At 35.1% G+C, this 25,046-nt stretch overlaps 2 protein-coding genes across 4 annotated transcripts in view; one reads left to right on the forward strand and one right to left on the reverse strand.

Moving 5' to 3' along the window:
- The window catches only part of LOC128994945 (uncharacterized), a 42,297-nt gene extending 30,967 nt beyond the window's left edge, over positions 1–11,330 (forward strand). For 2 of the 3 annotated variants that reach the window (XM_054419794.1, XM_054419793.1), the window contains exons 2-4: positions 5,389–5,475; positions 9,168–9,420; positions 10,248–11,330. In XM_054419794.1, the coding sequence (XP_054275769.1) occupies positions 5,389–5,475; positions 9,168–9,420; positions 10,248–10,499 (592 nt within the window). In that variant the 3' untranslated portion in view covers positions 10,500–11,330. The remainder of the gene's footprint in view (positions 1–5,388; positions 5,476–9,167; positions 9,421–10,247) is intronic. The other variant, XM_054419795.1, reaches the window with a different exon arrangement.
- Positions 11,331–11,670: 340 nt separating this feature from the next.
- LOC128994419 (integrin-linked protein kinase-like) lies at positions 11,671–24,073 on the reverse strand. Its single transcript, XM_054418976.1, has 9 exons — positions 23,842–24,073; positions 20,807–20,972; positions 20,335–20,527; positions 19,716–19,796; positions 19,376–19,571; positions 18,320–18,563; positions 17,512–17,611; positions 16,459–16,589; positions 11,671–15,691 (listed from the first exon to the last, which is right to left on the reverse strand). The coding sequence occupies exons 1-9, from the start codon at positions 23,928–23,930 to the stop codon at positions 15,545–15,547; spliced, it is 1,347 nt and encodes a 448-aa protein (XP_054274951.1). The 5' UTR covers positions 23,931–24,073; the 3' UTR covers positions 11,671–15,544.
- Between the last annotated feature and the right edge of the window lie 973 nt (positions 24,074–25,046).

Genomic DNA, 25,046 nt, shown 5'->3' on the forward strand with positions numbered 1-25,046 from the left:
AACTGGATTTAGTTAACAATAACCACAGATAATATAACCCTTACTAGTAGGGGTTAAGTTATATTATCTGTCTGCGCAATAACGCTCCAAGCAAAGACTCGAATCAGCATCGAATGTCAGCAAAATCTGATATTTTAACATTATATATTGTACATTGGTTACAGTATTATATTTCGTAACATATTAATATTGATTTAAAATTTTGAACAATTTGCAAACACAAATGCCGATACTGTTGTCAGCCAAACCAGGATGATGTCATTCAGACCAAAAGCTGAGTATGCAATAAATTGTTATGACTTCAGGCTCAAGTATTTGGTTTCTTGCTAGGGATTTTTTAAATAAAGAATATCTTTTATTTCAATGATTTTATCTATATATAAAGCCAAAAGTACCCATGAACTTTTGGGAAAACTACAAGTCACACCCCCATAAACCATATACTTAAAATGTTCGTCATGACGAGAAACCTTGCTCAAAACTATCAATTTTTTCACTTGTCTTCTAGTGCTACAATCCAAAAGTACAGCAAAAAAATTTAACCTTAACATTTAGTCGACCTCAGCGTACGAAACATCAACAAATGCTTGCGATTTTACAATTGACCAAGAAGTCTACTACTTGTAGTGTTATACACAGTTATTCATAAAATAAAATGGGAGACTTTACGCACTAACAAAATTTACAACTTAAGCGTTCAAAAAATTAACTTTGAACTTTTCTGGTGCAAACCGATTATAAACAGAGGAGGTCCATTTGTCCATTAACTGCTTAGCCTTGAGAGACAATTGACAAAAGCGTAACTTGATAACGATTTTCCTCCGCTGACGAATAAACCACAACATTACATGTAATTGGAGACTGCCATGTAGACTACTTAAATAGGTCTATTTTCCCGTAAGTTAATAGTTATTAAGTCAATGAAACTGTATGCTAGTGAGCCGCGTTAGCGTATAATATTTATATTTATCAAATTATCGTATGTGATATAATTTTTAGGATAATGAATAATCTACAAAGAAGTTTGATTATTTCATCACATTAAATATGCCAAAAACTGTGTTTGGTTGGATTTGAATTTCCACTCTTGAAATTGGAAATTAGCTTTTTTATATTTAAAGGTTCTGGAAAAAACATTTTTGTAGCACTTTTAGTAACCAAAAAATGGGGCTATGTTCTCGTAGCAAAAATATGCATGAAGAGGAATTTGTAAAAGGTCTCAGGGATCGATAAAATATACCCATATTGCTGGCCCCGCAAATGGCTTAAAACAGTTAACATTTACAATGTTTGAAATGCATTACCGGTATTTATATTTCCCCCTGCTTTTGCTTTTGACCCTACATGTTTATTGGATATTTTGGTCGATGTGTTGTGGCCCTCGGACTACGGAACGAAATGTCCGGCCCAGCATGAAGGACGCCGTGGCATTTCACCCAATTTGGAGGAAATTGTGACCGTGGTTGTTATGGTATATGACGGCATCAAGGACATGCCGTCGTATATTGAACCCTACCACACCAAACCGAGTAGAAATGCAAGTTGTGGTCGAGTCAGACAGCTATTAGTAGTATAATCTACATCAAGGACCTCTTCATATTGAACTTGCGGCATCTGAGGAAGCTAATTATTTGGACTTAAGGTCTGTTTGATCCAGTTTAAGCATTTTGATCCGTTTCAAGTCAAAAGCTTATCACCACAGTCTAATTAACATTAGTAATTCATATTTACGATTGTTTTTTATCTGGTTTCGTTAATTAAGCCAGAGAACCTGTGCGGTAAGTTCTGATCTAAATTAAATTTTACTTAACAAACAAGTAATTACTTTAAACATCATTATTTTCGTTGTGACAGATCGTTTAGGCCATTATTATAAAACGAAATCTCAACAAAAATATTCGGAAAGGTTGTTTGTCAAAGAAAACATTAGCATCCATGTAATTTATCAATAACGCGGCAAGGACGATCTCTGCCGACCGCTGTGCAATGATGTGATCTAGATCACATGTTTTCTGTGTCTAGATCTAGAGTATCCCCTAATGTATATCCAGTGGCATATTTGTGAAGGAAAGTAGAGAAGAGAATGTAGAAACAATCTGCATTAACTGCAGGTAATGGCGGTGAACAATTAGTTGGCAAATGGTATTACAAATGTGCGATCGAATGTGAAGCTCGTGCGTTTTATTGCTACTCCATAACAGGTCCTTAGGCCGTACTTACTGGAGTGGATAATGGATAGAATTAAACACTATCGGAAAAAAAACTGTAGCCAAACTATAGTTATAGTGTGAAAGCAGCCATGAACTCTAAAATGTTTGAGCAAATGCTGGGGATTGAATACGTCACTTTCACACTGAGACGCTCATCATTGGGGCTAGCAGCTTCTGGCGTTATAAAATGAGTCAATTGCGTTGTCCTTACAAAGTACTGTACAACAAATTTGACCCTCAAGTTTGAAATGTGTCTATTTCGGGTTATGTATGACCCGACCGACCCGGGCTGTTCATACAAACTACCATTCATCTGTAATGAGGACCACGAACATGTATCTTGGTTACCTATCAGCCAACATGACATCGTGTGAAATTAATACACCGGTACACTTCAACTAAAAAAATCTGTTAAATATGAGGGAACCAATTTCACCATTTTGGTTTGACTTTGAAAGAGTCATAAATATGTTTGATGGTATAAATGTTCGCCCCTTGTATAATTGTATTCCATGGACATCGCAAAGTAAAACGTGTTGGTTAGTCTATGGTAAAACTACACTGTGTATACCCGGGACATTATCTCTCCCCTCGGCGCCTGCAGTCGTTTCCTAGAAGGTTACGTGGCGCGAGCGCCGAGTGGTCCGAGCGCCGAGTGGCGCGAGCGCCGCGCGGACTACCTGCTACGTTATGACAGATTTGACAACGCTAATCAAGTATCAAGTACACTTATAATCGTCAAATTATCCATGTGTAGATAAATTGTGCCGTATATGCGAGCTCTTACAACCTTTTTTAAAACTTAGTGTTTTTAGAGCGTTCTTATACCTAATTATAATTGCATAAACGTAATCTAACCTAACCTAACTTAACCTAATCAAACCTAACCTATCCTAAACCTAACCTAACCAAACCTAACATAACAGCTGGCTCTCCGAACTTGGAAATGTGCCGCGGGGAACCCGAAGTGACCACCGCGCGGAGTTAGGATAAGCCCTACCACAGAGGCTTTAAGCGTTAACCTCGTCACTTCTGCTTCATTGAGCAGACCCTTACAAGATTTATGGCTTCGGCGCTCGCACCACTAATTAAACCGCGGCGCCACGCCACCCGGCGCTCGAAGCACGACACCTTCCTAGAAGAGTGACCAACTAGCACCTCCAATACAGTTTCAATTTTGTTTTATTTCACACAATACCTCCATATAAATATAAAAATGGTAAAATAAAAAAGTAAGAAAATGATATGGAACACAGTGTATTTCGATTAAAAATAACAACTTATATACAAATTTGTATATTATCCTACTCTTGAAAGTATATCCTAATCCTATAATAATAAGAGTCCTTTCTACGAACTGAGAGAAATGCCCAGACTAAACTACGAATGGGTTAGTTCGCATTTGCAGTAAGTGGCATTCGTTGCCAACTTCACATAGAGTAATGAAGACAAAGTGGCAAGTGTGAACAAACATGTCAAAACAGCTTCATTAATGATGATCAAGATTGGTAGCAAAGAAACTGACAGCCTAGATCACATTGCACTTGTCATGCAATGGTCAGTTAAATAAATTGCGTTGGGAATCCAATAAATAAATTAGTTTATGGCTTTCAAATATTCCTCAATCAGAAAAACTTTATGAGATTGAAAACCAAATTAACAAAGTATTCAACAATTAGTTAGACAACTTTCTACTACCCCTTTACTTACTTTAATTTAAAATCTTTTGCAAGGCAGTTAAATTGATTCTATTTGTTATGTTCAATAAAAGGGGCATTTGAATTTATATAATAAAATATGAAAATACTCTAACATCTCTTATATAAATTAATTTTAATTACTAAAAACCTCTCATTTTATATTATTAAGTATTGGGAATGATCATAGTGAATTTTTTATGTTGTAGACATAAAAAGTTAATCATGCCGTGATGAAAACAAACATTTTCACTACATTAGGTACTACCAATGCATTAAAAAAATATTAACTGTTGCAATCACTTTTACAATACTTGACATTTTAAGCTACAACAAGTACAGCTATTTTTTTCTAGATTGGTTTAAATAATCTTGAAGCCAGCAGTCCTCGGTCATCATTGCTGTGGGATTCTAACAAATTATATTTGCTAAGGAAACATGCAGTTAATCTTATTTTCTAACAATCTACTTTTGAATCCCTCAAATTTCACTGTCGTCATTAAAATTTATACTATTTGAATTAAAATAGAACCAGTTGTATATCCATCTCAAAATAGTGGTAATATTTATGTTTTTACCTAAATAGGCCCTACATTACAAAACAATTAAATTCTCTTGTCAAAAGTATTTTTAAATGGAAAAGGTGAGATAGTTAAAAAATTAGTACGTCTACATTACAGTTTGGATCTCTATTGTTACTGAACTGAGCAGATTGAAAGAGCGATGGCTACAGACGGAATGACTGATTGTGATTGTTTAATCATGCAAATTGTATTATTTTGTCTGACTTAATAAGGATGTCATCATTGCTCATCAAAGTTGATAAAGCGACTTGCACTGGACATTGGTTGATATTACTTTTATAATTCTTTAGTTGCTTTACCTGTGCTTCGATTATGGTGAGGGCTTTCTAAATCACTAGATTGATACTCCTTCACTCTATCAATATCAAATCACTCAGTTAATTTCACTTTATCCGCTACTCTAATGATACACCTTTGATCCAGGTCCACTCTATCTAAGTATAGGTCTTACTCAATCAATACAACATGCATCACTCTATCAATGTTTTAACTTAATCAATACCACTTCTCTCTATATTGATACCACAAAAATATATTGACCTAAGTCCTACCTAAATCAATACCAGTCCTCCCTATCTAAGTATAGGTCTTAATCAATACCGGCTCAAAATCAGTACTAATTAACTTTTTCATAATATCCTAAAAAATGCATACCATTTCACTCCGGCCGATACTTCTTTAACTCAAACCACTTCACTCGATCGAGATGTCAATATTGCTTCCCTCAATCGATATAACTTGAGGTTGTTGATACTTAACTACTTTTACTCTAATCAACTTCAGTCTATAAGCTATCGTTTCACACACCCCGTAAGTCACCTACCCTCATTGTGCATGTTCTTTGTACCATCCTGGCACGCCTGGCATGTCTCACTGTACAGTCATGTTTGTTTGCAGACGCAGGGGAGGTACCGTGGTTAGAGCCCGACAGAACGTTGAAACTTTGGAACATCAAACGCAGGCCAACGTCTTGCTTGCTTTCAAGTATGCTTGCATGCTTCTTTCTCTCTGTTGGGTCTATGCAAGTTGTTATAGAATCGGTGCATGCGATCTTAGATAATTAGCTTTACTGATGGAAATTATTCATGATTTAATAAAATTATTTTGTGTTTAAGATGAATTGAGGCAAATGTTTCTGGGATATTAGGTTTCACTTAATGCTTTTGGCTCTCTCTCTACCACTTTGTACTTTTTTTAACTATCGTACACATCGTCCACTTAAGTGATGTTTTGAAAAGAATAGTTTTTTTTCAAAATTACTATTGTTAAGTTTTGAGACTGTAAGAAAATATTTGAGCTGTTAAAAAAAAATTAACTCCACACTCTAAGTAGATAAAATCATAGACAAAAAGAATTAAATATAGACCGTCAGCTGTGCTGCGGTTACCATTGGGTCTGGCGCACACCGCTTGGAGCGCCATGTAGTTACGGCGTACGCGCTACGTAAACTACAGCGGTGTGCGCCGGAACCTATGGTAACCAAGGTAACTGCAGCACGGCTTACAGTCTATATTTAATTCTTTTTGTCTATGATAAAATTCAATATGATTTTAATGGAAAACCTTAGATTAAGAATTCAAAATCAAATAAAACAAGCTCACATAAAGTGGTTAGTACTGTGAATGAAACTTAATACAGAAAATGAGCAATCAATTGTGGTTTTGTCAAGTCGTGTCAGACTTATGAAACAACTCAAATGCAGTATCAATTGCTAAGAGGAGATCTTTTTTATAGTTATTCTGACCTAAAGAAACATTTTTACTTGATAACAACATAATTATTAGCACCGGGTAAACCGTAGACTTTTTGACACAGGTGTAATCTCTACTTCATATGTCAATAGGTACCAATCCAACTAAACAAAGATTTCAGTTACATAATCTTTTTTAGATAGTTTGAACAAAAATGACCCTTATATTAAGCAGGAGTTAAAGGGGTGTTCCAATACTTGAAGATCTACTTCATACTTGTAGTTATGGAGAGTATAATGTAATTAACTATTTTTACTCCCCTCCCCATTTTCCCCCAATTAGCTCTTCATATTAGACAGAGATGTTAAAAAGTGGAGTATGGTTCATAATGTCAAGAAAACAAATTATCTATAATTTCTTCTATAAGCCCCAAAAATCTCTGACATTCAAAACAGATATCAATTTGACCCTTGATGACAAAAAGTTTTTCTGTCTCATTATATACAGTTATCAGTCTTGCCTCTTGGTAGGTAAACAAACAAGGGATAGTTGATTTTGGTCACACACTGTACACAACTCCCACATGAGAGCAGATCAGCTTTTTCTTTATCACAGCTTCTCAGTATGTGTTGGTTTCACAACATGTTTCCTATTTATCTACTGATACTTTTGTTATATATTAATTTGATTTTGACTTGGATTCATAGGTATGTTATGGAATAAATTGCAAATTATTTGTTTATATTTGGCGTAGGTATTTCTAACTACTTGTATGTCCTTTTGTAGCAAAGAATCTTGAAGGTTTATTTTGGGATGTTGGTAGAATATTTTTGAATTATTAATTTGTAAAATACAGTAACTTATCATTCAAATCTTCATAACTGATTTCCACTACGTAATATCTGTGACAATTTGTATGTGAAACATTTTTCCTTGGTGTCTCCATCAGCAGCATTTTTTTTGTGGAGAAACTATGGCCAAAAGATTACATAATAATGATTAATAATAGTTATTGAATTTATTTCAAATTATTCTACGAGGCATGTTTTTTAAGTAAGTACCATTTTAAAATAACCAAAACCAATATACTTTATTGTAATAATTATATTTTTATTTGAAAGCCAGTGTCTTAATCTACTTTTAGACATAGTTTCCGTCAATAAGTCATACATCATATCGTTCCACGAGCTTTTGCATTCCTTTCTCAAAGAATTCTGCCGCCTGACTGGATAACCAGTGTGTCACAGCCGTTTTGACCTCATCATCGTTGTCTAGGCGCTGACCACCAAGATGTTGCTTTAAATATAGGAAAAGGTGGTAGTGGGAGCTAGATCCAGGCTATATGGAGGGTGGTCAAGTTGTTCCAGCAAAATGATTTGATTAGTTCTTGCCGATTAGCCACATGTGGATGGGCATTGTCATGCAGTAAATGACCCCATTGGACAACATTCCACGCCACTTGTCTTGGATTGCCCGGCGCAATTTTTCCAAGGTCTCACAGTATAATATATTGAGTTTATTGTGTTACCACGAGGCAAAAAGGAAAAAATGTACCAGTAACACCCCCTTTCTGTCTCAAAAGACAGTACAACTTCAGTTTCTTTTCGCCATTCTATGAATTTTTTTTTACTCTGGCGTAACTTAAGACACCCATGTTTCATCGTCTGTAACAATTTGACCAAATCATCTTCTTTCTCCTCGTAGCGCTCAAGAAAAGTCAATGCACTGCCTAACGCTTGGTTGTTGTTACCCAATTGCGTACCATTCCGTCACTCATGTTCTCGCCACACACTTCACTAATTTGACGATGAATTTCAATGGCTTTCAAATTAGAAATTTAAAAAAGCTCAAATTAGAGACAGTGCTCAAATTAGAAATTAGAAATTTCGTAGAAATTTAAAAACGGTACTTACTTAAAAATCATGCCTCGTATATTTATTATATATTAACTGTGAGTCAAAGTTAAGACTCAGTCTTATATAAATTATATATAAGACTGGGACGGGTGGTGTCGTTCTGTAATCCAGCTACTAGGAGGTCACGAATTGTGGATATTTATAGGGATGCACTGTGGATGCGGTGCTCCCTGGTGTGGATTAACGTCCGCACTAGTGAGTACTACGACTATCCGCAGTACTATCCTGATAATTACACCAATTCGTTAATTACAAGGAAAAAATGAGGTTCGAATTCCTATAAACTGTAGGTCCCTAAGTTGCCAATAGCTGTATGGGCTATTAATTAACAGCTGTGTCTAAGGAACATGTCGGCCTTAGTCACTAACAAGACTACAAGATCGCGCCACTCATCCTACACTCATCCTTCACTCATATTTAGGTTAAAATACGCACATAGTGGCGTCCCCATCTTATATAATTGATAATTGATAAGATAATTGAATAATTGAACCACAAAAACTATTGCATGAATATAAAATCATCACTCAGCTGCATGTTTTAGTCCTTTCGCCTTTCAATTATGTTACAAATCCTTTCTCAGCTGTTGAGTAAAGAATTGTTTCTTTAAATTTACAGTAATTTATGGTTACACCTATTTTTAAAGAAATAACTTATAACTAATAAATCATATTATTTGTGTATAGTTAACCTCTTTCATTAAAATGTGCATGCTCAAAATTAACAACTCACTTCTGCTGAACAGTATAAGATAAATTTAAAACGATAAAAACTAAGATAAAAGGATTAATGCAAACAACTCTTTCACTGATTTGTAAAATAGATGTTTTACGAAGCTTGGATTGCAAAATGTGACTCCAACTTCAGATAGAAAGAAACTTTATAAATAAGAAGACACAAAACGGCAATGTTGGAAAACACAATATCTTAAAAAAACTATTTTACTTCCCACCTGAATACTAGGTCATATTCTGGGATGCAAAATGTCTGCAATAAACTGATCACGATCATTGAACTTTAAAAGAGAAACAATATCAATGTCATGTACTAAATGTACCTTACGTTGCAGGTTGAGCATGGTATCAGGGAACGGGGTGAACTCAGTACCTCGCCCTAGTTACCGGACCTACCGCAAGATGGCGGATGCCGGGGTGCAATACGAACCCCAGGACGTCGAGTTCAATGGAAATAGAGACACAGAACTGGAATCAAGCTTCACCAATCAGACGGTCGCTGAGATCAACACTTCAGGAAACATCTCTGAGCTGGACCAACCATCTTACAACAACACAAACTATGAGCATCGCCCGTTGTCACTGCAGGTGGACTGATTAGCAGTTTTTTTGCTAGTAAATAACTTTTAGAACACACTTTTTTTGGCGCTTTTATATAAATACAATTAATAAAATACCTACCTCATCCAATATATTTACACCGATACTGTAAATCTTTACAATACGGTAAAATTATATAAAAGATGTTACGATGGCAATATTTTTCAACCAGAAACTCAGGTTATTATCAGACCCAATAGAATATTGAAGGAATCTAAATTGCCTTTGCTTAAATACACAAGGTCAACGGAAGTTTCTGAAGTGAACTCAGATAAGTTCAGGCGGATTCAAAGTTTATTTATTCATTTATCAGTTTTGCCCTATTTTTACATTTTTCTTTATAAAATATACAGCTCTTTCCAAGCGTGTATTACCTTTCCTTTTTTACATACTTGAGGATTTTACAAAATTCTTTGATATCTTCGGCTTATGTCAAATTAAAATTGATTTATATAACCTTAAATATGGGTGGATCCAGCTAGTCAAAAAGGTAGAGGCTGTTGAGAATGATAATCAATAATCAAAGATGAAGTTACAGCTTGATAACAACAAGTTAGCTTTTACAAGTTAGTAAAATAACTTGACTGTACCCTGGCAATTTGTGGAAATCTGGAGGCGTAATGTATAACAAAATCCAAACCTAAAGGTGTACACTTATAAGTTTTTGTTTTTATTTTTTACAAATATTACCCCAAAAAGAGTCTGCCCCTCTGGCGGATCCTTGGCCTAAAACATATGTACTTCATTCAGTTAATAAACATTTTTTCTGTCAAAATTGGTTTGCAGATTAAAAAAAAATTACTACTGTTTTTCAGAGCTCTTCAAGTTCGTCCAGTAGCGGTAACGAAGAGCGAGGGGAGAAAAAGCGGACTTTGAACCCGAGTGAGCAAATGGATGTTGACGCTATTTGTGTCCAACAAAGTGCAGTCGAGCTTACTTCACCTGCGGGGAAAAACATTGAACTGACCGAACCGGAGAAAATAGACATTCCTGAGAAAGAAGAATCAAGTTGTGGTTTGGACTGTCTGTACTTTACAATGCAATGTTGCGAGTGCACCATTCTGTAGATTGAAAACTCAACAACGCACAACAGAATCTCTATGTTTTGCTGATCTTTGTTATGTATGTTGTTTCATTAATCAATTGTGATTTTTCGATTCCACATCGCTCTCTATTCGTACTGTGAATCGTGTGTGGTTTGAAATGTGATATTTTTGTATGACCGGGAACTATGAAAGCAACTAAGTTGCACGACTGTTGAGTTTATCTGAACTAAACAAGCGAGACATTGTTTGTTCCAGAGATAATATCGTTCCTAATGTAAGTGCAAAGCTAAAAAGTATTTTACTCGTTAAAGTAATCAAAGTTAATTTAAAATATATTGTTATTTGCTTTGAGTATTTATTGATTTTGTAATTTGAAGATACATTTTGTATTAAGTGTATATTAATATTTTTGTAGCTGAATGCTGTGTCTGTAAATATGATTATGTATAAACTGTTATCACTTTAAGGTAAAGTGTTAATTTAGTTCTAATATTATGTGCTGATAACTTTTATACTATAAATACATGGTATTATTAACATCTGTTGAATCAATCCTGCATCTAGACATTTGTCGGTTGCATTTTTTATTGGTTGACGACGACCTTAAATGTAGTATATTACCTAGACCTACCACTTATGTTTGATGAAGGTAAGTTTATGTTGTTACAGGGACAATTGCAGGTAAAACTTTGGTTTCATTTACAAGTCATGGGAAACGTATGCAATAATATTTGACACGAAAACCTAATTACTATTTATTCCTTAACACTTGTCATTACTATGTAAAGTTTTGACGTATATCTTCTATGGTTGCCAATAGAAAAACAGTATTAAGTTTTGATATCCATAAAAGTGGTGTAGTGTGCATTTATCATTTGTCATCACTCATCCGCAGAAAAATCATATTTATGCCACACGATGGCGAAGACATCATCATTTTCTCTAGCAATGCCAGCAAAATGTTGACACATCTGCAAGAATCACGAAGATGTCATCATTGTCGCCCTCGACTGCGGAAAATTCTACAACTTCTCTTACAATCGTATTCCATGATGACATAAAATCATGAATATATTGTACCGCTGTCTTGTTGGAAGTTTAAAAAATTCTAATTCACAAATCTCAATAACAGTTCTTAACATTCATTTTACTATCAATGGTGGAAAACAAGGCGTAAAAAAATAAAGAGATAGTTACATTAAACATTTATTATAATTAATAACAGAACAATAAATACAAACTAGAGTTATATACATAAAACAATATTGTAAAAAATACAAACCAGATTAGACGCATAAATTAAGATTAGAGCCTACTTAAAGACTTAAAGCGAGAGTAAAAATGTTTATGGTTAAAAGAACTAACTTAAATATTATTAAAAATACAGTTGACATAATCTCTTTTGGTTGTAAAATAAAATAGTTTTCGCTACACTACTGTCAAATGACCTGTTTCCGTTACATGTTTATCACCTGAGAAAATTCATCATTCCATTGTTTTTTGGATTTTGCCGACGTAAACAAACAAATATTTGTTATTGTTTTGTCAACTGTTTCAATTTTTAACAACAAAATCTATTCAACCAAAGTAAATATCACCTTTAAATTGAAGGCATAACGTAAAACTTGCTGTGAGTTTTGTAACTTAATGTTCTTTAATAAGAAATATCCAATGTCTAGGAAAATTATTAGTCTTTGTAGTGTAGCGAAAAGTAACGTTCAAAACAGGAGTGGAAGTGGGGCTTTACATATTCTCGGCAATATGGTCGGGTTTATAATCATGGTCTCAAATATGTAATGACTCACTTTCTACTCTTGTTACGCAATATATACTATTCCATCCTTATTCGGAAGAGGAGTACATAATAAATTATTGCATTGAGTTTATGTTCATGGTTGAAAAGAAAACTATAACTGGCATAAATTGTATGTGCTAATAAGCACTAAAGGCACCAAATGTTTTAAACACTGAATTGACATACCAGAGTATACTATTCTAAAAATTATTTCAGTAAACTAAAGGTGGAAGTGAAATATAAATAAAGACTAGTAGAATTCATAAATAATCCTGCGTATGAGGAGGAAATTTATACAGATATTCAAAAATTAATTACACTCAAGCTTTTGAATTTAAATAGAAAATATTGGTTTAGTTAAATAACAAAAAAGTCAAGATTGTAAATGAATTTCTACTTTTGAATGTAAAGAAATTTCAATCAATTTGTTCCAAAACTCAGCTTAGTTTTACCATCGGTTTAGTTACTGAAGTAGAAGTAGACATCCCATCTACATGGATAATTTTAACCCGTTTCCACTCAAAGACACACAGTCAACTGAAGAATGAGTGAAATGATACTGTATTCAAGTATTTTAGTCTCTGAAAGTTGATGAATAGAAAAGATGTCATGATTAGTATGAAGTTGTCCATTCCTTTTTGTATAATCAAGAATTATTTGGGTGTATTAAGAGAAAACAGTTTTTACAGCAGCATTGTTGGCTAAATTGCATTAAGTTATTTTTAATTCTAAAACTTTGGAATGTCTACTTCACGTAGTATATATCTATAATGAGCAATGATTTTACTGTAAGTTGTAGACCTTTTAACAGTTAAATTCTACACAGAAAAATTAATTATAAAAATTACCTATCCATACATTACAATTTTGACAGGAATAAATATTCTACATTACTTAAATGTCAAAGCTTCTACAATACATAATTTTAAGTTATAACATAAAGTACTCCTAAACATAAAATAAATAGGATTATTATTGAACACAATTCTACAGTTACATTCATTTATGACAACAAATTACAGCAAAATATTAAATAAACTAAACAAGTTAAATATTTAAATTGAACTATAAATTCCCTAATATTGTGACCCCTTGATTATGTATGTTTCATGTAATTTTTGGGATTTAATATTATTTATATCTAGAGTTAAAAGGTAATAATAAAACTATTAAAGAAACAATCAATAGTAATAGTCACGAATATTAAATATTTTAAAAGATGTTGTTTACCAACCAACAAATAAGTGACCAACAAATTTAAAGTAAATAAACAATCTTAGACTGAAAGATAATTTAAATATTCATTACAAACTTTTAGCTTTAAGTACAATTTCACGGACACTAAACATTTTATAGATGAGACGATATTAAATCTTGGCAAGACAATGTAAAATTGAATTGTTTGAACACTTCAAGCACAGCCTATTCTATTCCAAAATTCGGACTTATAATTGACTTCTATGCTAAGATCAAGGCAAAATATGACGGAGAATGTTTCCTGTAGTTATTGGAAGCAGAAAAGTTTTAACACTTAAACTTGAACTTTTCTGATAAAAATCGTCAGTAGCCTAAATCTAGCTTTTAACTAATATCAATATCCCAATGTTTCTTAAGTAAAAAATCTCATCCGGTAACACGTAATAGTTAAAAACATTATATTATATATTTATATTATTTAACATCTGAATAAAAACAAGAATGTTTAGCGTAGACTATGTAATCCTTACAAAAATTGAGAGACCTAAAAAACTAACAAGCCACTTTTAGTACAGTTAAAAAGTCAATCTGTCTTCCTTTTCAAAATGTTATTGAAATAATAACATCTGTCAGATGAAATAATCCTTGAATAAACAAAACACACAGAATAATACAAGTAAAACGACTCTACTAAAATATCTTTTGTGCTTCAAATATTGTTAACATTTGAGCTAACATGTGACAGAAAATTTGAAACTGTACATAAAATTATTACTAACATTGAATATAACTGTATATAATATATATCTTAAGCTCTATAAAACATCATCGCATTCCAATACTGTATGACTGATATTTGTACAGACAGATAAATGTACACTTTGTACCAAACATACGTTCCCTGCATAGCTACAACACTAAAAAATAATCTGAAACTGCGAATGATTAAAAATCAACAATAACATTTTAACTTCTGACACAATCAAAATAATAGAAAATATAAATTCCTCCTTGTTATCTTGTTAGAAACTAACTCAAAATGCCAAGTAAAGACCACACCAAAATCAAATATAGTCAGTTGTACAATGTTTAACCACTATAATACTGTTGATTAAAAATGTTAATTGTAATAAATGATCATTAGTAGGTAGTCTAAAAATTAGCACCGAATCTTACATCATAAGCATGAGTAAAATAATCATACTATAGTTTGGCCGCATAGAAAACGACCTGCGTGCTTATGCTAAACCAATGCTAGAGGAGGTCGCTTTCTAAGCGGCCGAACTATAAATGTTATTGTTTTTTTTTGTTGAATGTTTGGATTAGGCTAAATTATACAAATGAATACATGGTTAATTTTTTTGTTAAATCTTCTATGGTTTTTGTAAAACCAACTATAACCTCAATCGATCAACTCCTAGGAAAATAACAAAAAAATAGTAAGTTAAATGCTTAGGATTATTACACTTGCAAATCTTCGTAGCTATTCTAAATAAATTACTACACACTTAAGGAGGCTATTTGAAAATCATTACTACAAAGCTTGTGGTTAATGTTTGTTGGCAGTATATTCAAAATTTTGAAATTAGCTAAGTGTACTTCCAAGTATTATTTTTGTTCACTTACTCTCCAGGTTAGTTACGGGGTAAAAACAGCAATTCTCAAACTTTTCAAAGTGTGACCATAAACCAAAAATGCACATCCACCGAGCACCATTGGCTGTTTAAAGCTTTGTATACATATTGAACCAAAATAGATATTAGTTCAGCCATTGATTTTACCTTTTTGAACAATTACAATGTTCACAAAATGTATATAATTTTTTTATACTTTAAAAAATAAATCAGGCTAAATAAAATTCTCTAGAAATTGTCAACCTAAATCGTTAAAATATAAATAATCTTGCAGCAGTACTCAAACAAGGTAACAACTACACAAAGTGTTTGAAATTATGGACCTTATGGCACAATAAATAAACTCATCTACAATCGATTAGAACAAACCTGAGTTTGAGAACTGCTTGGTTAGGGGATGCAAAATACACCGGAGATTCTACGACAGGTCGGCCAGTGACTTATCGCTTCATCTTATCCAAAATCGGAAGCACCATGTCGAAGGTCGGACGTTTTCCAGGATCCTCGTTCATACAGATCCTGATCAACTTGGCCAGGTGGGACGAGATGCCGGGGGGAATACTGATGCGGAGACCCTCCAGAGCGACCTACAAATAACTCACTTGTAAGTTCATGAACAAGTTTGCGTTCAAAATAAAGAGGAAAACACTGTCAATGAAAGCCCTCACCTTACTCAAGGTTGTCTACCTAGAGAGATATTCCCCTGAGAATCTAATCTTATATTTTTGTGGTGGGCAGAGTTAAAATTACGCCAATGTACTTTAGAATCAGTTTTTCAACACAAATAAGTTTAGCGCAAGGGTAATCACAATAAAATATAAGAGTTCAGTGTAAACACACTGAATTTTTGTCTATTTCCTGCAAAGATTTGACAGTTTTTTACTCTCATACAAAGTTAGGCCTATTAATTTAGTTGTGGACACATAAAAGAATACAAAAAATTATAGTTATCTTTAAAAATATATTTATGTGACCTATATGCAAAATCAAGTATATGTAAAATTGTACAGTTACAGTTAAAATATGTTTGAAAAAAGAGCACAAAAGTAACTCTCCACACAGTTACGACATCAATTTATTTCAAGTTTTTTTATCGCTCAATCATCTATGACATTGATGAATTATCAAGTAGGCTATATTCATAATTTACTAGTGAGTTAGAAAATTTCAATATATATTTTACCTTTAATATTTTAAGACTGGCAGTGCACATAATTTTTATTAGTTTGAACTTAAATAATTACACAAATAAAATTTTGTGGTTTGATTTTAATTCTGTACTTTCAAATGGAAACGATACGGGTAAACCAAAGTTTTAGTTTGTTTTGACACAACAGCTTATCAATGAAGTTACCTTCATTCCCACTTCCATGGGGGACAAGTCAGCAAAGGGAACCTCACGAGTAGCGAGCTCCCACAGAAGAACGGCGAAACTCCACATATCGCTAGCCTCAAGGTTGATCTCGCTAGGCTTCTTTTGAAGCGCTGCAAAAACACAAACCATTGCAATATAAAAATTACAAAAATCAGTCAATTGCAAGAAGTTTGCATTTGCATATCGGTATAAAGTGTCATAAAATCCATACCTAAATAACCTTGTTTCGTGGGACTAGGTATGGAATATTACTTTGTGAACCTTACAATCTTTAATTATTTTCACATTCAAAGTTGATGATATTGTTTAAGTGAATTTTGTAAAACTGTTTATAAAATGGTCAATGAAAAGTGACCAACTAAAATCACACAATTTTGCTTCATGAGTAGAGAAAAGTAGTGTAATACGAGGGTCAAATATTGTAAAGAGGAAGTGTTTGGCAATGTTGTGTGAGTAGGCTGGTAGTGTTGTTAAACAATAACTTGTTGTGCTGACCTACTGAAGGCTGTTGCTTTAAGTAGGCCAGTGCACTTGATCAAGGGGTCAGTTTTGTGTGGAGTGGTTTGTGTGGTGCACCAGAGGACGGGGTCCTGCTGGGGGAGCTGGAGCCCAAGGCCCTTGGCCTTGGGTCCAGGTAAGAAAATGTTAAGGGTTTTCAAAATTGGGGTTTAGAGTGTTTTCAAAATTGGGGTTTCAGTTTCTAACTAAATGATTACAGTTCCAGTCTACTCTACCTTTTTTGATTGTTAGTTAAGCTTTGTGTTGTTTTGAGTAATTAATAATGTTGGGTTTTGTAAGCGAGTGCTGAGTTTCATTCCAGAGCTACGTCACCCAAAGTAACAGTAGGTATTCCAAAGAGGAAATATGTACCGTTACAGTAGCTTATGTAGCCTACATGATAATTTAAGTGACCTTACTGAATCCAAACAAACCATAAGTTCACCAATAGCTTTACTAAGTTTTAAAATAAAACAAAACCTAAAACAAAGTCATCATAAACTTGCTAGGCCTACAGTACTAATATTTGTTTACCCTCAGGAGACATCCAAGCTGGATAGTAGACGCGGCCTTTCTCTTGAAAAGAGAACTTAGCATCGGCCATGTTGATTCTTGCTGTCAGGTCCTCGTCGATCTAAAACAGAAAATTGGAAAGGTTATGTTTGATTTTCTTCTTGAGATACCATGTTTTAGAGGTGATTTTAAAGAAAATGTTTGTCTTTAGGTAACGGCTGATTTAAAATGGATGAAGCATTTGATACTGTCATGTGGCTTCAACCAATGAATACACAAACTATAAAGAAGAACAGGTCCTATAGACAATATTCTAACAGTATTTTCCAATTTGGCACGCAAAATATTTTTAGCTCTGCACTGAACCACCATCCAGCGCTGGCGTCAAGTTTAGCACGCAGTGAAGTGCGAGAGAGAGCGACATACACTGTTTTCGTCCCCTCTCTCGTGACCTGGCCCATAGGGGACCAAAACAGTGTATGTCGTTCAGTGCAGAACTACAGATATTTCGCGCGCCAAATTTGAAAATACTGTTAGAATATTTACCATAGGACCTGTTCTTCTTTATAGTTTGTGTATTCATTGCTTCAACTTAATGTTTGTTCTTTATTTTTTGATTTGTTGGAGGAATTGACACTTCAGGACCAAATATTATGTTTTATCGTATCTCCGTGTGCTTTATGGTGTGCCTGTACTTTCAAAGGTAAGCTAGCTGGCTACCAATTCTTGCAAAAAATAAAAAAATAAAGCTTAATTATTTATAAAAAATAATGATCATTTCTGGCCACAGTAAAACTACAAGTTCTCCTAACAGTGTACTACCACCTACCATGATGTGTCGGCTGTTGAGGTGGTAGCGTGGGGTGAGACGCTCTAGACTGTGTAGGAATGCCATCCCTCGGGCGACATCGACAGCGAACCGCAGAGCCTGCGCGGAGTCTACCACCACGCCAGCACCCTCGTGCAGTAGAGTGAACAACGAACCCCACGGCATGTGCTGGTTGATCACTACGAGGCTGGGCGGAGAGTTACAGCAACCAACCACAGGCAACACATTCGGATGAGAGAAGATCCTGCATAGAAAGATTGGGAGTTACAGAGTGTTTAAATATTTTAATGTTCAATGGTAAAATCCAGTATCACAATGTTCAAAACTAATGTCTACAGCTGAGCTGTTGAAAAATGTACTACATCTTATTTATTAACCGTAAGGAAAAGCCAGGTGGCTGGTTTGGGAAATATTAAAAAAATGATCGTTCTGGCTTACACTCTGCAATATGTAAGCTGATATTACTATGCTAACCAATCATGACCCTGATTTTCACCCTAATGTAGGACTTCTTACAAAACTAGATTGAACAGTGTAATGATTTGTGATTTGTTATCTGTGTACCTTTTGATTCTGGCTCTATTTTTTTCAGATAATCTAGTTGAATTTTATTGGTTTACAAAATAATTAGGACCTTAATCGCCTAGGCTACTCAAGATTTTTTTTTAAAGGGGAAGAGTTCAGCTAGCTTACCTAAGTCTAGGGGCTAGATAATATATTCACAGTAAAAGGGCACAGATCCTTTGATATTGCATCCTATAGCACTTCTCCAAAGAGTAGATATGGAAAAGATGAACTTTTTGTGTTTTTTCCTTTTTTTGTTTATAGATATATCAGCCACTGGGCTCTATAATTTTCACCTGTAAGCTAGCTATGTAAGCTTATATCTCCTTGCAAAGTAATTCCCGATCAACCACTTTCATTTAAATTATGTCACTTAATTCAGACAGTGACATACTTTGTATACATACCAGAAACTGAAGGTAAAATTCTGGATGAGTTTATAACAGAGTCAAATAAGCTACCGCTTTGTTTCTAAGATCACAGCTGACTCACCTTAGTTTAGGAAACTCCTCATTGAAGTCCCTAGAGATACGAGGAGTGCACTCTCTCACAGCCAGTATCTTGGCTACAATGTCGTTCTTTTGCCATCGTCCACGCCAGGTCTCGCCCGAGGGGGATACAGCAATACGAGTGTGTAGTGAGAGATCTGAGATGTTGATACCTTTGTGACGAGACAATGTAGCATCACCTGTGACAACAAGTTTCTTATAGGCTAATACTCGTAAAGTTTTGACAATATAAAAAAAATTTACAGATAGGGCCTACATCATCTCAATCACTACTAGATGCTTGCAAAAAAATCTTAATTTGCAAATTATTCTCAAATACTTACGGCTTCGGGTCTTAAGTCCAAGCCAGCTTTGGTCCTTGAAGTTAATTTTCTTCAAGTCCTGTCCAGTCTCAACAGCCAAATCTAAAAAGATTAGAATACAGTAGTATCAAATGTATACATAGGTATATAAAGGATCTGTGCATTAATTAGTTATCTTTTTATTTCTTTAAAAAAGACATACTTTTACCAACTATTCAAGCAAATCATCATTAAGGTACAATTTATAATTGAACACTTTGGTAATCAGTAAAGAAAAGTCTTATTTGCGTGCGAGAGAGTGAGAATAACATAGGCCTATCCATTTGCCACAAGGATAGGTCTACTGGAGAAAATTACCTTCCATACTCAACAGGTTTTTCCTTTCCTCATCTACACTTTGAAATGGGAAAAAAACTTACTTTGCTCTCTAAAGATACTACTAGCCAATATGTTTTTAGTAAAATAAGTTAGTTGGACCTTTTCTATCGCTTAGTGTTTGGATACCATGTAGCCCATCAGGAGGTACAGAAAATCCTCCAAGTTAAGCAATAAAGAGGGCCAAACTGTCAAACTATTTTACTTTGAAAAAGTATCCCTCACAATAATGAACTTTAAAAACATGTTTCATGTGTTTACTAACCATGTAGCCGTTTGGCCAAAGGCCCCCGTGCCTTGTCAAGCGGAGTGTCACCGTCTTTATTAGCCAGAGACGCTAGAGCACCTTGTGATATGAGGTCCTCCGCGAGTTGTTGGTAGCCCCAGAAACATGCATAGTGCAGCGGCGTGTTTCCGTGCTCGTTTGTGAAGTTGATGTCCGCACGATTACGCAACAACTGCAAAAATTAATTAAACTTTAAAATGGTTTCTCAAATCAGAATCAATTTGAAATTGTAGGCATTTCTATTCTAGTTGGTTGTATTAGAATATGTTTTGCCAACCTACCAAGATGATTAAGTTAGAGACTAAAATTAGTGATATTTCTGAAATTCAATTTAATTTGTACCGGTATATGCCTTAATTCATTTTTACAAGATTTAATATGTGTAATGGTTTTTTATGATTATACCCTAACAAACCACAAATGATATCAGAGAGTAGGCTATCTTACATACCATATGGACAATTTCTCGATGACCATGTGCAGCAGCCAGGTGAAGAGGCGTATCGTCTCCGCGATTAGTGGCATTAACTCGGGCACCACGCTGAAGCAGCAACTCGACAATTTTAGTGTGCCCTTCTTTAGAAGCCCAGTGCAACGGACTGAATCCATGATCATCTCTAAATTAAAATGGTAAGTTATTAATTAAAGAGTTAAACATTTTATAAACCTGGGATTGACTTGAACCATAGGCAAATAGAATGTTGACCGTCAGCTGTGCTGCGGTTAGCAGAAGTTCTGGCGTCTACCACTAGGTTTGCCGTGTAGTTACGGCGCAAACCGCTGCAAGCGGAAATCCCGGCTGTCCCGCTTGCATGCGGCTCATGCGCTTCCCGGAAGCGCAGGAGCCATATGCGACCGTCAGACTCTACAGCGGTGTGCGCCGTAACTACACGGCAAACCTAGCGGTGGGCACCGGAACCTTCCTTTGACAGTCTATATTTATTCTAATTGTCTATGCTTGAACGAATCTAGAAATCCCGGGGTTGGATTAACTTAAAGCCAAATAATCTTTAAGCCAAACTTAAAGAATCAAATTTTTATTTCTTCTTTCTTGTTTTAGACAAAACATGGGCATGCAACTTGGAAGATTTTATCTTAGAAACGTTGGATACTGGTACCAAAGATAATTTGTAAAGTTATTGTATAAGTTATGTTAGTAAAAATAATTAACAGCAGTTTCATAAGTTAAGTGTCCCATAGAACAATTGAATGAAATTTTTGCTAGGGATCGATTATTTCATTTGATAAGTTATGTAACTTATAATATATTTAGAGTTAAACTTAAGTTCTGGTACTGGTACTCGATTTTAACTAAGTTAAGTACTAATTAATATCGTAACTTTACTCTGTAAAATAACATACTGTATTAAGTTAACTTAATCCCTTTCAATTATTGAAGCAAATCAGCCTAGGCCTACTAGTTACAAATTTCAATAATTAGGCCTACTAGGGCCTAGGTTAAAGATTGTACACACTAGGAATATAGGACCGAGCCTATATTATGTTGATTCTATACCATGTGTTGAAAGCAATGACAATCTGAACTTTGGAGAGGCCTTTAATACAAATAATCAGTTCACCAGATGGAGACATGCTAGTCCAACTCATGTATTGAAGGTTATCAAATCCTTCAAGAACTCACATAGTCCGGATGAATGTAATTGTGCTCAAGTATATTGCTGATGTGATAGCCTACCCCCTTTCAGTTGTAATTAATACCTGTGTTGAACAAGGGGTGTTCCCTCGTGTCCTCAAGACTGCACGTACTGTACCAATATTTAAGAAGGGCGACCCTCATCTAATGTCAAGCTACAGACCTATCTCTATTATTCCAGCACTGGCCAAAGTGTTCAAGAGACTGTTATGAAGGACCAGTTGGTGTTCCACTTTGAAAGGAACAAGCTATTCGCAGAAGCACAACATGGATTCAGGGAGCAGAAATCAACATTGAATGCTGTGTTAAAACTGGTCTCTAATATTTTGGACACATTTGAGGAAAGAGGTTCAGTATCCCTTATTCTTGCCGATTTAAGTAAGGCATTTGAGTGTGTTCCTCACAAAGTTCTATTACAAAAATTGAAGAAATATGGTGTCCAAGGACCAGTCCTACATCTGCTGTAGGTACTCCTATCTCCAAGACGGTAACTCTAGCAGATAGTCTCAATACGAGGAGTCTCATCTTCCCCCCTTCCAGTGAGACATGGTGTCCCACAGGGCTCTGTCATGGGTCCAGTGCTGTTTATCATTGTGATAAATGACTTAAGTTTGCTAGGTGATATACTACTCTTTGCAGATGACACCACCAATATGCTCAAGGGGTAAGTCACCAGAAGATGCAAGTCTGAGGGTAAATCAAATTTTCAACAAGGCAAAGGCCTGGTTTGAAATTAATAGGCTAAGCCTCAATGCTGACAAAACCCAAACTATGACATGCAGCCTCAGCCAGGGTTGCCAGCCGTGACGGTGAAACTGTTGGGATTCCAACTTGACTCAAGACTAATGTGGAACGAGCATACAGAAAATGCCTGCAAAAAGCTATCAAGAGTTGTACACCTGCTGCGTAGGCTTAGGCCTAAGCCACTTTTGTTAAAGGAACATCTAACCATAATCTATCATGGGCTCTTTCATAGCCATCTTAGCTATGACCTGTAGCTGTGTAGCTTCTCCAGAAAAAAGCTGTAAGGGTAGCGTGGTCGGCCGACTATCTAGACCACTGTAGGCCAATTTTTCGGCAACTGGGAATCCTCACTGTGTACAGCAATTATATTTTTGTAAGCCTACTACACGTCAAGACAAACATAACTTAAACACCTTTTGTACAAGAGCGGAGATGCATGGCCTGAATCTTCGACATGGCATCAGATTAAACCTCCCGTACTGCAGACTCACAAAAAAGGACTGTTTCCCCCACCTGGCCCTCAAGATGTTCAATAGGCTGCCAGCTGGAGTTAAATCCCTTGATGACAATAATTTCAAGACCAAAATTAAGTCCTGGCTCAATGGTAGAGCATATTACTCACTGAAAGAGTTCTTCAAGGACAACTTTAGCGACCTCGTCTAGCCAAACAAACCATTGACGCAATCAATCCAGCAACGCTGGTCGAAGATGAAGACTTCAATTATCAAGTAACTTAGGCTAACTTAAGTATGTTTTAACTCAAATTTTAATGTAAGTTAAAACAGATTCAGAGGAGTGGAAAGTTCACACAAAATTATTTTCTGTAGCATGCACCTTACCAATAATGTGCTAAAATAGGCTACATAAGTTTAAAAATTCAATGTCATAAGGAGGTGGAGCATATAAGCATGTCCTTATAAGGTTATATCCATTTGATGCATGGACTACTTGGCATTTAAAGATTGTTTTAATAGATTGTTATGGTTCTTAGCAAAATTTAAAATTTACTTTGGTCTGACTGTAGTTTGTGACAATTATTAGCGAAACATTGAGTATAAATCTAGCTTTACTGTATCTCATAGGCCTACCCTTGGTTCATGTCATTTTCAGTATCATCCAACCAAACACGGACTTGCATTGCATTTCCTTCCCTGCACCAATGAAAAATATCTTCCATTTTGATTTGAGGATTTAAAATTTCAAAAGTCGAAAAATATTGTTTTAATGAAATAAATGCACAAATGAAAATGAGTACACTCCCAAAAATAAACAACCAATTTCATTCGATCATTCCACTAGACTAGGTTTGTTTTGCTAGTGCTGCCATCTCCCGGAGAAATTGCCAACTACCAACTACAACTACTAGGTAGGTGTTTCTAGCAGACCGCTTGAAGCAGCTGCAGCACTTGTCTGATTGTTGTGTTGTGAGGTTGACGTGACAGCTGCTGCACTCTAGTAGGAAAATGTATAACTATTGTTGCTGGTTGGTGTTGGTTTGGTTTGGAGTTTGGACTTTTTGTTTGGTCTTGGTTTGATAGCCTTCTTTCACTAGCTGTCCGAGACGAGGGGTCGAGGTCCGAGTAGGGCTAGGGTATTCACTCAAGGGAGGTATAGAAGAGCCTTCGATGAAGTCAGCTGTAGATATCTTATCTTGAGGGAAATAAAATGAAATGAAATGAAAAATGATTTATTTAGTCAGTCAGGCAAAGTTAGGGCCACATGGCCCTCTCTTACACTTAACCTGTTTATACAAATCTAAACATATAATATACAATACATATACAATACACAATACAAATACTATAATCTATTTACAATATTTAATGAGACAATAAACAATAAACTTTTAAAACATACCACCTTACAAAACACCCACACACAAACACGCACACCTGTCAGTGATCAACCAAGCGCACGCCTACGAAATACCAACCATGGCCATACGTCCAGAAAACAGATTTTTTAGTGCTGTCACAAACCGGGGACGGCTATCAAGGGTTTTTTTATGGCTAGAGGGAGATCATTCCAAAGGCGACAAGCAGAAACAACAAACGCTCTGTCATAAACTGCCGTTCTAGATGAGGCATACGCAAAAAAGTTACTGAAGCAGAACGTGAGTTTTTTACACTTTCTTCAGCTACAAATTTAAAGTCGTTTAAAAATATTTTGGAAATTTTGTTTTTAATATTGAATAGGTTATCATAAGAATTTTTATTGATCTTATAGCTTAGGTCACAACACCATTAGGGGGGAACACCATTAACGCAACGATACGGTACTGAGTCATCGGACT

This window comes from Macrosteles quadrilineatus, unplaced genomic scaffold (genome assembly GCF_028750875.1).
Source record: "Macrosteles quadrilineatus isolate MER2022 unplaced genomic scaffold, UCM_ALF_1.0 Scaffold_5__1_contigs__length_97177068, whole genome shotgun sequence".
In the NCBI taxonomy this organism is placed as follows: domain Eukaryota; kingdom Metazoa; phylum Arthropoda; class Insecta; order Hemiptera; family Cicadellidae; genus Macrosteles; species Macrosteles quadrilineatus.